At 46.9% G+C, this 14,456-nt stretch overlaps 1 protein-coding gene across 1 annotated transcript in view; it reads left to right on the forward strand.

Moving 5' to 3' along the window:
- LOC307135115 (uncharacterized protein) overlaps positions 1 to 14,456 on the forward strand; it is a 75,092-nt gene that overhangs the window by 16,270 nt on the left and 44,366 nt on the right. Inside the window, exon 3 of the mRNA XM_079831303.1 lies at positions 5,185 to 7,725. Within this exon, the coding sequence (XP_079687429.1) occupies positions 5,185 to 7,725 (2,541 nt within the window). The remainder of the gene's footprint in view (positions 1 to 5,184; positions 7,726 to 14,456) is intronic.

Here is a 14,456-nt window from a genome sequence, read left to right on the forward strand (position 1 = left end):
TGATCTAGTATTAGAGACAATATAATAAATTAAACTGCAGACAGAACTTGCAAATTGCAAAAGTATTGAAAGAAAATAAAAAAAAACTGCAAAGTATCCCAGAATGCTGATCTCTGAGGTGAATATCTCTGTGGAGTTCTGGTGTTTATGGACTGTCATCTGACAACTGTTCTGGAGATCTTCACCTCAGAGAAGAAAGAACTCACACTTTAAGGGTTTTAGACGTGTGTGTGTGTGTGTGTGTGTTAATTCATCTTGATTTCTCTAAATGATGTGCTTGTGTGCTTTTCCTGCCTCCCTGCAGACCAACAGAGAAGGTCAGGACATTTTTTTTTTTTAACCAAACTCTCATATCCCCTCAGAACACTTTGATTATAGAGCTCGAGTCTGATGGTTACAAATACATTCGAAAATGCTTCTCCCATTCGTTCACCTTAAGTGAATATAGCCTTGGCCAGGAGGGGTTGATGTCATCAGGCGGTACCCATCGTTCATTGGGTGTTTCGACCCTTATCCGCAACACCCTCCCGATGGTGGGTCGGCAGTGGTGGCCAAGTCACTGCCCATCTTCCCCTCCTGGCTTCCAGCTCAACTCCTCCCTCTTGCTCCATAACCAGCAAGAGGCTCTTTCCGCTGCCTCCCCCATCCTGCGAGCTGCTGCCTTCCTCTCCTTCCCTGTTATTCCAATGGCTGTGAGCATTCTCCACACTGACTGAGCAGGGAATCCTCTACAGCCGACCTCGGCCGGGAAAAGCCAGGCCTGCCATCCTTTTCCCCTGCAGTCGTGCAGCAGGTCTTGATATTTGGCACTCTTTCTTTCAAAGGCCTGTTCACACCCCTCTTCCCATGGGACTGTAAGTTCTATGAGGATGATCTTTTTTCCCTCTTCAGACCACAGTACCACATCCGGCCTCAGGGTTGTCTGGACAAACTGGGGAATTGCAGCCTTCCTCTCAGGTCGACCTTCATTTCCCATGATTGGGCCTTTTGTAGCAGACTGGTTCTTGTTGTTGCTGTGGTTGGTGGAATTTCCCCCTCCCTTACAAACTGGATCGAAGTTGTTTTCCGAAGAGGCTGGCGTCTCTTTTTCCTCTCCTGCTCTAAGGTGCTAGCGAGTGTCATGAGCACCCTATCGTTGCGCCACATGTACCTTCCCTGAGTGAGTGCTTTTTTACACCCGGCCAGGATGTGTGCCATGGTGCCTCTCTCCCCACAAAGCTTGCACAATGGGTCCTCTCTCATGCCCCACTTGTGCAAGTTTGTTGGGGTTGGGAGTGTGTCATACACTGACCTCAGCAGGAAGGAGATGCGGAACGGCTCCAGTCTCCATAGGTCTGCCCAGGTAATCTTCCTCTTGGGAAGATCCCATCTGGTCCAGGCCCCCTGAGAAGCTAGGTCCACTGCCCTTGATCTTCGTCCTTCCTCTTCCAGGTTCCGAACCTCCTCTTGAATCATGGCTCTTCTTTCACTGGTTCCTGCCTTCCTCCACTGTTGAAAATGTGAGGTTCCAAGACCCTGTCTTCCTGAGCATGGTGCTCCGATGACATCACGTAGCTTCAGCATGCTCTCAGCTTGTGCAACAGATGAATCCACTGCCCACTTGCGACCTGATCTTGTGATGACGCCTGCATGTCTGACTTGTTCATCCTGTGAGTCTCTATATGTCATTACGACTCTGCACTTTGCAACTTTGAATTCCTCAACTACGGATGACAGAGGAAGTTGGAGCTGCCCTGATCTTATGTAGAGGCCTACTGAAGTGAAGCTTGGAGGGATTCCTAACCACTTTCGGAGGTACTTATTGATCTTCCTCTCCACTCCTTCAACGCATGTCATCGGGACCTCATACACAGTCAGCAACCACATGAGTCTTGGCAACAGTCCGTGTTGATAGAGCCAAGCTTTAAACTTCCCAGGGAGCCCTGATTTTTCGATCCTCCTCAGCCATTCCTCCATCTGCTTTTCCGTACTGGCTATGTTATTCCTATCAGTAAGTGAGTCATCGAACCACTTTCCGAGACACTTGATTGAATTCTCCTCTATTGATGGAATCACTTCCCCTTGCACATGCATCTTAAACCTGTTGGTCAACTTCCCGTCCCTGATCCCCAAATTCCTTGATTTCTTTGGTTTAAACTTCATTCTGGCCCACGTTGCCATGTGGCCCAGGACAGTTAGCACCCACCTTGCCTCCACATGGGTTGTGGTCGTCACGGTAAGGTCGTCCATGTAACCTCTTATTGGGGGTTGTTGGATGCCTGACTCCATTTTTGGACCCCGTGCTTCCTTCGCCGCAGCTGTTATTAGAAGGTTCATTCCCATGACGAAGAGAATAGGGGAGATTGTGCAGCCAGTTACGATACCTTTTTCCAGGCTTTGCCACTGAGTTGTAAAATTAGCCGCCTTGAATCGTAGCTGGATTCCACCAAAGTAGCTGGTGATTATTCTTTTGATGTGCTGCGGGATGTGGTAGTGGTCTAGTGCTGCATGGATGAGGGTGTGAGGGATTGATCCATAGGCATTGGCCAAATCCAACCAGACAACAGTCAGGTTGCCCTTACTGGCTTTGGCCTCACGGATCATCTGACTGAGAACTCCGGTATGTTCCAGGCATCCAGAGAAGCCTGGAATTCCACCTTTTTGGATGGCAGTGTTGATGTATCCATTCTCTGTCATGTACGAGGTCATCCTCTTAGCCAGTACAGAAAAGAAGATCTTGCCTTCTACACTTAGCAGTGAGATTGTTCTGAATTGGTCAGTGGTTGAGGAGTTCTCTTCCTTTGGCACGAAACAGCCCTCTGCCTTCTTCCAGCCTGATGGAATGGTACCTTTTCTCCAGATCCTCCGGAACAGCTTCCACAGCCTCCGGAGAAGCATTGGGCATTTCTTATATACCTTGTAAGGTATACAGCTTGGGCCGGGGGCAGACCCTGTTCTGGCCTTCTTCACCACCTCTTGGACTTCCCTCCAGGATGGTTCACTGATGTTGAGCTCTTTTTCCGGGGTCTTTATACTGCTGATGTTTGGGTTGGCGTCCAGGGCCTGGTTTCTGGAGGTGTCATTGTGGGTCTCCCTCAAGAACGCCTCCACATCTCCTCTGGGGCTGGTCAGCCTTCCAGATTTTGCTTCACCCAACAGTGTTCTGGTGAATCGGAAGGGGTCTTTGGTGAACTGAGATCTTTTGTTCTCCCTATCCTTCCTCTTCTGCCGAGTTCTTTCTGCTTTTCGGAGTCTGCAAAGGCGCTCCCAGAGTTGACTTGTCAGGTCCTTGATGCCTTCCCTTTCATCAGCAAGGGCTCTTTTGAACTGCCTGGTGAGATTCTTGATTTCTCCCCTTAATCGATGAATTTCCCTCTCTCTTCTGTTTGGCTGCTGTGCAGACTTGATGTTGATTTTCTTCTCCTGAATTCCAAAACGCTCCTTTGCCAGGTTATAGGTTATTGTTGTGAGAGTATTGACTTTCTGCTCGGCCGTCCCTGCTAGTGTGGCTTCTAGCACTTTGTCGAGATCTTGGTCTAGTTGGTACCACTCTTTGTTATCGCTCATCTTGGGCCATTTGATCTGTTCCCTCGCAGGATGGGGTTGGCTCCCTGGGGTGGCATTGGGTGGGTCCCTCCTGAGGTCTTGAGGTGAAACAGGTGCTGAGAGATCTCCAGTACTGTGGGGTGCTTCCTGCCTGGAGCTCTCCTGGGTCTCACCAGGTGCTACCGCTGTGCGCTGCTCCTGTGACCCCTCTTTTCCACAGTTGGTTCGGCTTTGGTGTATCTTAAGCCCTCTTCTATTCTTGCAGGTCTTTCCGCAATGACACTTTACTTCCAATGCCCTCCCGGTTAAAGTTGTTTGGGTGAGCCGTCTCTGTGTCCATATTTCATTCCTGGCCGTTACCGTTATATCTGTCCTAACGAGTCTCTCATCCCCCCCCCCTCTCGGGAGACTCTGGGGGTATTGCTCTGTATTACTTTCTGTAGCTTGAGTTGGTGCCCTCTTGCGAGTGCTGTGGATGAGGTTGCTAGCCTCATACACCCACGCCAGTCTTTCCTGGAGGTCAGCTGTCTTTCCAGCGTCACCAAACTTCCTCGGTTGCCACCCAGACTTTCCTGGAAGTCACTGGTTACCCAGAGTTTCTAGATTACAAATACATTCGAAAATGCTTCTCCCATTCGTTCACCTTAAGTGAATATAGCCTTGGTCAGGAGGGGTTGATGTCATCAGGCGGTACCCATCGTTTATTGGGTGTTTCGACCCTTATCCGCAACACCCTCCCGATGGTGGGTCGGCAGTGGTGGCCAAGTCACTGCCCATCTTCCCCTCCTGGCTCCCAGCTCAACTCCTCCCTCTTGCTCCATAACCAGCAAGAGGCTCTTTCCGCTGCCTCCCCCATCCTGCGAGCTGCTGCCTTCCTCTCCTTCCCTGTTATTCCAATGGCTGTGAGCATTCTCCACACTGACTGAATGATGGGATCATTCTGTGAATCTTTAAAGCTTGAAGCCGGTCAGTATTTACTGCCATTACACAGACAAACACGAGCAGGACATTTATCAACATTTCTCCTTTTGTGGCCTGAAGAAGAAAGAAGATCATAAGCCATTAGAACAACATCAGGTTGATTAAATAATGACTGGATTCTCATGTTTGGCTGAATTTAACGGGTCCCTTTATCCCTTTAACTGCTCTAGTGTAACTTAGAGACAACATTTAATATGAGACTCAGAAACACTGAACACACAGAGATGATTTCGGTTTTTATTTCTGATTTCACCTCAAATCTGTGGACAAACATTCAGTGATGAACTTTGACCCCAATGTCCAGATATAAGACACTTATTGTCTGACAGAATCTCTGGTGTCAGATGGAGGATGAGGTTTGGGTTTCTTCATCATCTCTTAAAGCTCTTAGTGAGTTTGTTCCTGGTCTCTGTCACCTTGAGCTGCTCGCTGGAGGATTGAAAGACACGCTTTTCCTTTTCTCTGTGTTTTTCTACTTCTCTGTTTTCTGTGAAGCTGCTCTGGATCAATTTGCATTGTGAAAAGTGTTCAACTGAAGCTGACATGAATGCATTAATTATACAGAAAATACCAGATTGATCTGTTTTGATTTACTGTATAATTTAAGTTTACATTTTATTTATTTAAATCCTTTATTTTACATAATTTTTAACCTGTTCTGTTATTTTTTTTTTCCAGAGACAAAAAACTCCAGAGAGTCAAAGACCGACACAAAACCAGCATGAAGAACAAGTATGAGAGATTATTTGAGGGAATGAAACTCCAGGAGAATGAAGCCCTCCTGAACAGGATCTACACACAGCTCTACATCATAGAGGGAGAGAGAGGAGGAGTGAATGAAGAACATGAGGTTTTACAGATGGAGAAAACAGCCAGAACACAACACTCAGAAGACACTCCAATCTACTGCAATGACATCTTTACAGCCTCACCTGAACCAGGACGTGAGGAGAAAGAGCAGATAAAGACTGTTCTTACTAAAGGCATCGCTGGAATCGGAAAAACCGTCTCTGTGCAGAAGTTCATTCTGGACTGGGCCGAGGGAAGAGCCAATCAGGATGTAGATTTCATGTTTGTGCTTCCATTTCGAGAGCTGAACTTGATCCGAGATCATCAGTACAGTCTTCACAGACTTCTGCTGGACTTTCATCCTGAACTTCAAGATCTGGACTCAAGGATTTATGAGGAGTGTAAAGTTGTGTTCATCTTTGATGGTCTGGATGAAAGCAGAATCACACTGAGGTTTTCAGACGCTCAGGAAGTTTCTGGTGTGACTGAGACTTCATCAGTGGATGTGTTGATGTCAAAGGGAGTTTCTGGTGTGACTGAGACTTCATCAGTGGATGTGTTGATGTCAAAGGAAGTTTCTGATGTGACTGAGACTTCATCAGTGGATGTGTTGATGTCAAAGCTCATGAAAGGAGAGATGCTTCCCTCGGCTCTCATCTGGATCACCTCCAGACCAGCAGCAGCCAATCAGATCCCCTCCGAATACATCAACCGTCTGACAGAGATTCAGGGATTCAATGAGCCTCAGAAGGAGGAATATTTCAGGAAGAGAATCAGGGACGAGCATCAAGCCAGCAGAATCATCTCACTCATCAGAAGAGCAAGAAGCCTCCACATCATGTGCCACATACCCGTCTTCTGCTGGATCTCATCCACTGTGCTTCAAAAGCTCCTGGAAGAAGATTGCAGTGCAGAAATCCCTCAAACTCTGACTGAAATGTACATCCACTTCCTGCTGATTCAGATCAACATGAGGAATCAGAAGTATGAAGAGAGAGATCCAGAGAAACTCCTGCCGTCCAACAGAGAAGTGATTGTGAAACTTGCTGAAGTGGCTTTCAAACAGCTGATGAAGGGCAATGTGATGTTCTATGAGGAGGACCTGAGGGAGAGCGGCATAGACGTCACTGACGCCGCAGTGCATTCTGGGATCTGCACTGAGATCTTTAAGGAGGAATCTGTGATTCATCAGAGGAAAGTCTACAGCTTCATTCATCTGAGCGTCCAGGAGTTTCTCGCTGCTTTCTATCTGTTTTACTCTCATGTGATCAAGAACAAGAAACTACTGCAGGAATTCAGATCTTACTGGCCTGATAAAGACTCTCTGTGTGATCTACTAACATCAGCAGTAGATAAAGACTCTCTGTGTGATCTACTAACATCAGCAGTAGATAAAGACTCTCTGTGTGATCTACTAACATCAGCAGTAGATAAATACTCTCTGTGTGATCTACTAACATCAGCAGTAGGTAAAGACTCTCTGTATGATCTACTAACATCAGCAGTAGATAAAGACTCTCTGTGTGATCTACTAACATCAGCAGTAGATAAAGACTCTCTGTGTGATCTACTAACATCAGGAGTAGATAAAGACTCTCTGTATGATCTACTAACATCAGCAGTAGATAAAGACTCTCTGTGTGATCTACTAACATCAGCAGTAGGTAAAGACTCTCTGTGTGATCTACTTACATCAGCAGTAGGTAAAGACTCTCTGTGTGATCTACTAACATCAGCAGTAGGTAAAGACTCTCTGTGTGATCTACTTACATCAGCAGTAGGTAAAGACTCTCTGTGTGATCTACTAACATCAGCAGTAGGTAAAGACTCTCTGTGTGATCTACTAACATCAGCAGTAGGTAAAGACTCTCTGTATGATCTACTAACATCAGCAGTAGGTAAAGACTCTCTGTGTGATCTACTAACATCAGCAGTAGGTAAAGACTCTCTGTATGATCTACTAACATCAGCAGTAGATAAAGCCCTCAGGAGTGAGAATGGACGGCTGGATCTGTTCCTGCGGTTTCTGCTGGGCATCTCTCTGGAGTCCAATCAGAGACTCTTAAAGGATCTACTGACACACACAGAGAAAAGCACAGAGAGCATCAGGAGACAGAGAACCAGAGAAATCACACAGTACATTCAACAGAAGATCAAAGATGAGCATGAACTCTCAGCTGATCAGTCCATCAATCTGTTCCTCTGTCTGCTGGAAGTGAAAGATCAGACTCTGTCCAGAGAGATTCAGGAGTTTGTGAAATCAGACAAACACTCAGAGGAGGAACTCTCTCCGTCTCACTGCTCAACAATCGCCTACATGCTTCAGATCTCAGAGGAGCCGCTGGATGAGCTGAACCTCAGGAAATACAACACATCAGCTGAGTGCAGAAGAAGACTGATACCAGCTGTGAGCAACTGCACAAAAGCTCTGTGAGTGTGAATTATTCACTAATGAAGAATCATGTTTAATAATGAATCAGCACCATTTGCTAAATGAGAGGTTTTCTCCTGAATAACAAGCTCAGAGTCTTAAAGGGCTCATGACGTGCCTTCTCATTATTTTAATGTGGAAATGAAGCAGTCAGTCAAGTTAACATTATTTAGGAAATGGATTTACACTCTAATCAAAACTTATTGACAAACATGATAAATGGCACCATTTAAAAGAAAAAAATATGTTTTGTTAGAGCTTTTGTAGCAAAGGAGCCGCCATCTTGCAGAACTATAACCTGTGACATCACGGGGTTGGTTGACGCTGTTGGTAGGGGTGGGTAATATAGCCTCATTTATATCACCATATTTCAAGAATATTTGCCATAATGATATTTATGACGATATAGAAAAACATATATATGGAACAAAGTGTTATTGGTGATTGCAGCTGGTAGGCAGCTGTCAGGACTCCTGGGTGATTTAGTGTGTGTATGTATTTTCTTACCTGTTGGTGGCGGTTCCTCACGGGTTCACTAGCTACTCCGACTTGTTTTGGTAATTGTTCACCTGTCATGTCTCATCAGCTATATTCTTTATAGAGCACGTTGTCCTGTCTCTCGTTGTGCGCTCATTGTTCTTGGTCTCAGTCACGCTGTCCTAGTCCAGTCGGTAGATCTTATTCTGTTCCTCTTCAGTTCTTCAGGTTTGGTCGCAGGCATCTGGAGGCTCGTCATTGCCCAGAGTTCACACGCCTGTGGATGAATGTGAACTTGACCCAGAGTGAACTGTGCTCTGTGTTTCTGGTATTACTGGTGTGCTTTGTCTTTAGGCGAGATCCAGTATCATCCTGGTTCCGGTGAGCTGCCTTTTCTGTCAGGCGTTGTTTTGCCTTCTGTCCAGTGTTCAGACGATATCATCAGTCATCTGTCGTGTGAGGACCGACCGGAGTGGATTACTTCGTGGGACGCCGCATGTGGTCTGTGTTCCGTGGACTGTGACTTTTGTGCTTCATCTGACCCTCTCTTGATTCCTTCTAAATAAACATTTTGAACTTGCATTTTGCTCCGAGACTCCTTGTGACAAAATGAGCACACCAACAATGGAGTCAGCGAGTTCGGAGGGTTCGGATTTGGTGTACGCCGCACTTCATCAGCAGGGAGTGGTCATGGAACAGCATTCATCTCTGTTGAGTGAAGCTTCCAGAGATTTTCGTGTCCTGTCCGAACAATTTACTGAGCTCAGTACCCGGGTAGACCAAATGGTTTCCCAGGTCGGTGAGCGTTTTCCTTCTCCTTCTGCACCTGTCTCAACCGGGCTTTCTTGCAGCAGTGTTCCCTTGTTTTTGCCCTTCAGCCACGGCGTTTCGCCGCTTCATCATCTAAGGTGGCATATGTATTGACTCTTCTCACCGGAAGGGCGAGACAGTGGGGAATGGCTGTATGGGGAGCCAGGGCTCCGTGTACGGCTTCGTTTGAGGCTCTCGAGATGGAGATGTTGAGTTTATTTGATCGGTCGCTTCGTGGGGACATGGCAGCAGCCGAGCTAGTGAGGCTACTGCAACGGACCTCTTCCGTCACGGATTATGCCATCGCGTTCAAGACGCTAGCCATCACCAGCGGCTGGAATGACGCTGCATTACAGGCTCAGTTTCTCGAGGGTCTCAACCCTGCTATTCAAGATGAGATCGCTGCACGAGATCCGCCGACATCTCTAGAGACGGCGATCGACCTGGCGTTGAGGATCGAGACCCGCCACCGTCAACGTGACATCCGCCGGTCGTTTCGTCATTTCGCCGTCTCTGAACTGGAGGAATTCACTGCATCTTCTCTCCAAACGGAGGAACCCATGCAACTGGGCAAGCTCCGTCTGACCGCCACTGAAAGACATCGTCGTCTGTCCTGTGGTTTGTGCTTGTATTGCGGTAAGGCGGGGCATATCGCCGCTGTATGTCTGGTAAAAGAGAAAAGAGACTGCCCGCCGATGACTTCGGGAGTTTTGGTGGGCGTGTCGTCATTGAAGTCTCCCGTAAGCTGTACACACTCCTAGTAATTATAAACTATAAACAGTCTTTTCATTCACAGGCGTTGCTAGACTCTGGTGTGGAGGTGAGTTTTCTGGATGCCGGTTTGGCCGAATCGTGGAATATTCCTTTTATTCCCCTGTCTTCTTCTCTCTCCGCTTAGACTTTAAAGGGACAGCATATGGCTGTTATCACCCATTGCACTCCCCCAGTGAGTTTGTTTGTTTCTGGCAATCATTGTGAGGAGATCGAATTCTATTTATTAGAACATTCTCAATCGCCGGTCATTTTAGGGCATGATTGGTTGTGTTATCGTGGAAGTCTTCGTGTCATGTTTCATGTCTCGGTCCTGCTCCTTCTCCTGTTGTGTGTTCTACTTTTCAGGTTCCGGATGTTGATCTCTCGGGAGTTCCGGCGGAGTACTCTGATCTGTGTCGGGTGTTCAGTAAAGCTCGAGCTACTTCCCTACCTCCTCACCGGTCGTATGATTGCGAAATCAAACTTCTCTCAGACACTTCTCCGCCTAAGGGTCGCATATTTTCCCTATCTAAACCTGAGAGAGAGGCTATGGATAAGTACATTAATGAATCTCTTAATGCCGGTCTCATTCGCCGCTCCTCGTCTCCAGCTGGCGCTGGATTTCTATTTGTTAAGAAGAAAGACGGGTCTCTTCATCCGTGCATTGATTATAGAGGGCTGAATGACATTACTGTTAAGAATAAGTACCCCTTGCCTTTAATGTCATCAGCGTTCGAGTTATTACAGGGAGCGCACGTGTTTACCAAGTTAGATCTGCGCAACGCTTATCACTTGGTACGTATCAAGGAGGGCGATGAGTGGAAGACAGCTTTCAATACACCATCAGGGCACTGGGAATACTGCGTTCTTCCGTTCGGTCTTTGTAACGCATCGGCTGTCTTCCAAACCATGGTCAATGAAGTGCTGGGTGACATGATTAACAAGTTTGTCTTTGTGTATCTCGATGACATTCTCATCTTTTCTCCCTCTATGCAGATACACACCCAGCATGTTCGCCGGGTTTTACAACGGCTGTTAGAGAATCAGCTCTTTGTTAAGGTGCAGAAGTGCGAGTTCCACAGGGAGTCGGTTTCGTTTCTGGGTTCAGAGCTTCAGCGATTTCTGGGTTTCGCCAACTTTTATCTGTGTTTCATCAGAAATTTTGGCCAGATCTCTAAACCTCTTACCGCTCTCACTTCCTCTAAAGTGGGTTTCTGTTGGAATAAGGAAGCTCAGGAAGCCTTTGATGAATTAAAGTCCCATTTCATCTCTGCGCCTGTTCTTTCTATTCCTGATTCAGCTAAACAATTTATAGTGGAAGTGGATGCATCTGAAGTCGGGGTAGGCGCCGTTTTATCTCAGCAATCTTCTGTTGACAAGAGAGAGTGCATCCGTGCGCTTTTTTCTCTCATCGGTTAAGCCCAGCGGAACGAAATTACGACATAGGTAATTGGGAGCTGCTGGCGGTAAGACTCGCTCTGGGTGACTGGCGTCACTGGTTGGAGGGAACCTCGGAGCCCTTTCTGGTCTGGACGGATCATAAAAATTTGGAATATATCCGTTCAGCCAGAAGGTTAATATCTAGACAGGCTTGCTGGGCACTTTTCTTCGAACACTTTAACTTCTCACTCTCGTACCGGCCGGGGTCTAAGAACACTAAACCTGACGCTCTCTCCCGTCTGTTCGAGGATTCCGGTTCTGAGCGGACCGAAACCATTCTCCCGGAAGGGGAGAGTGGTCGGTGCCCTCGTGTGGGGAATCGAACAGCGGGTGAGAGAGGCCGGCCGAGAGGGGGGAAGATCCGGAGAGGTGTCCGGCAGGTCGTCTATGGGTTCCTGAGCGGTTACGTTCCGATGTCATCCGGTGGGGTCACGAATCCAAGTTTGTCGGCCATCCGGGAATTCGGAGAACGTTGGCTGCCATCCGTCAACGTTTTTGGTGGTCTTCCATGACCTCGGACGTCAGACAGTTTGTATTAGCCTGTTCAGTCTGTGCTTGTAATAAAGCTTCTAATCAACCTCCCGCTGGACTGCTTGAATCTTTGCCCGTGCCCTCCCGCCCCTGGTCTCATATAGCCCTTCTAATGGTAACACTGTCGTTTTGACTGTGGTGGATCGTTTTTCTAAAGCGGTTCATTTTATTCCCCTGCCCAAACTTCCTTCTGCCAAGGAGATGGCTCAGGTTTTGATTGATGACGTCTTTCGGTTACACAGTATTCCGACTAATGTAGTTTCAGATAGGGGTCATCAGTTCATCTCTCGGTTTTGGCAGGAGTTTTGTAGACAGATCGGTGCTACAGCCAGCCTGTCTTCTGGTTATCATCCACAGTCCAACGGGCAATGCGAACGGGCTAGTCAGGATCTCGGTCAAACGCTTCGCTGTCTGTCGTCTAAATATCCGAACTCTTGGTGCCAACAGCTTCCTTGGGTCGAGTATTCTCATAATTCTCTTCCCGTCGCATCTACTAATTTGTCTCCATTTGAATTGTCTATCGGTTATCAACCTCCCCTTTTCCCATCACAGGAGCCCGACGCAGCGGTTCCGTCTGCTTTAGCTTTCGTGCGCAGGTGCAGACGCACTTGGAGGAGAGCTAAGACACTTTTATTACAAAACGTCAGACGAACCAAAGCTGCGGCTGACCATCACCGGCGACCTCCACCCCGTTATGTGTGTGGACAAAGGGTATGGCTTTCCAACAAGGATCTGCCTCTCCGTGAGCCTTCTCGTAAGCTGGCTCCTCGATTCATTGGGCCATACAGTATATCTAAGGTCATTAATCCGGTAGCGGTTAATCTTAAATTACCTCCTAGTCTTGGTCGGGTTCACCCTGTTTTTCATGTATCCAGGGTTAAACCTGTGATTTTTTGCTCGGAACAATCCCCCTGTCTCTGCCCCAAGACCCCCCGCCCCTCGTCTAGTGGATGGTGCTCCTGCCTATACAGTTAGGAGATTACTAGATTCTCGTCGTAGGGGCAGAGGTTTTCAGTATTTAGTGGACTGGGAGGGTTACGGTCCGGAGGAGAGGTGTTGGGTTCCGGATCCTGGATATACTGGATCCTGGTCTGATCGAGGACTTCCGTCGGCGACAGGGTGAGTCTCCTCCATGCCCGTCCGGTGCCGGTCATGGGGGAGGGGATACTGTCAGGACTCCTGGGTGATTTAGTGTGTGTATGTATTTTCTTACCTGTTGGTGGCGGTTCCTCACGGGTTCACTAGCTCCTCCCACTCGTTTTGGTAATTGTTCACCTGTCGTGTCTCATCAGCTATATTCTTTATAGAGCACGTTGTCCTGTCTTTCGTCGTGCGCTCATTGTTCTTGGTCTCAGTCACGCTGTCCTAGTCCAGTCGGTAGATCTTATTCTGTTCCTCTTCAGTTCTTCAGGTTTGGTCGCAGGCATCTGGAGGCTCGTCATTGCCCAGAGTTCACACGCCTGTGGATGAACGTGAACTTGACCTCGAGTGAACTGTGCTCTGTGTTTCTGGTATTACTGGTGCGCTTTGTCTTTAGGCGAGATCCAGTATCATCCAGGTTCCGGTGAGCTGCCTTTTCTGTCGGGCGTTCTGTCCAGTGTTCAGACGATATCGTCAGTCATCTGTCGTGTGAGAATTTCTTCCCGGTCACCGACCAGAGTGGATTACTTTGTGGGACGCCGCGTGTGGTCTAATTTACACTCATAAACTCATAATCTATGTCACAAATAGTCGACCAATAGAGGCTCCAGCGCTGTTTGCAACGCAATTCTGGACTCATAAAAAATAGACAAACAACAATAATTCAGGACTGCAGCAGTGAAGGACAAGTTAGTTAAATCTTTATTGCGTGTAATACGGAAGGATCAGTAAAGATGATGGTAAGGAAGATGATGGGATGAGGGATAATGTTTGGAGATTATCCACCGTATGGAGTCCTTATTGGTAATCGTGGAGTCACGGTGAGAAATATGTATTTTGCGGTTCATCAGCTTTGATCTCTGTGTGTTGTGTAATGACAAATGAGTGTTTATAATGATTGAGCTTCATTTTAACTTCTGACAGTCATTATGGAAACAAATTCCAGTATAATTATGAAATCTTGAGACATTGGGACTTTGTGTCTGAATCTGAATCAGGGCTGTTCTCTGTTTCAGTGGCAGTTTATGAAAATGGACTCTTGTCATTTGTTTTAACAGCAAAACTCATTTTTGCATCCAGGAGCAATGCAGTCCTCCCCTTTTTCTTTCTGATGCTCTGTGGCTTTCCAGTTTCCATCTTTCTCTTTCTCTGTCTTTCTCATTCTCTGTCTGTCCTTCACTGTCTGACTCTACTGGTGTACGCAGGACGACCAAAAGTGTCAATTAAATTTTTATTAAATAATTCATCAAAAATATCATCATTTGTGTCTGAAGATGAACGAAGGTCTGATGGTTTTGGAACAACATGAGGAATTAATGACAGAATTTACATTTTTGTGTAATCTAACCCTTTAAAGTCTGTTCCAGCCTCTGCTACTTTCTTACAAGAGTACATTGACTGAACCAGGGACAATAATCATTTAAAATAATAACAACAATTAATAAACTAATAAATATTATGGATGCAACGGATCGCAGTTGATCCGTGATCCATACGGACCAGGCCCCAGGGTTCGGCACGCACGTGATTCGTGGATTAATTGCTACTTTTAAAAATCTGAGAGAAAAAAAATCTGCGA

This window comes from Gobio gobio, assembly GCF_949357685.1.
Source record: "Gobio gobio genome assembly, chromosome: 12".
NCBI lineage: Eukaryota > Metazoa > Chordata > Actinopteri > Cypriniformes > Gobionidae > Gobio > Gobio gobio.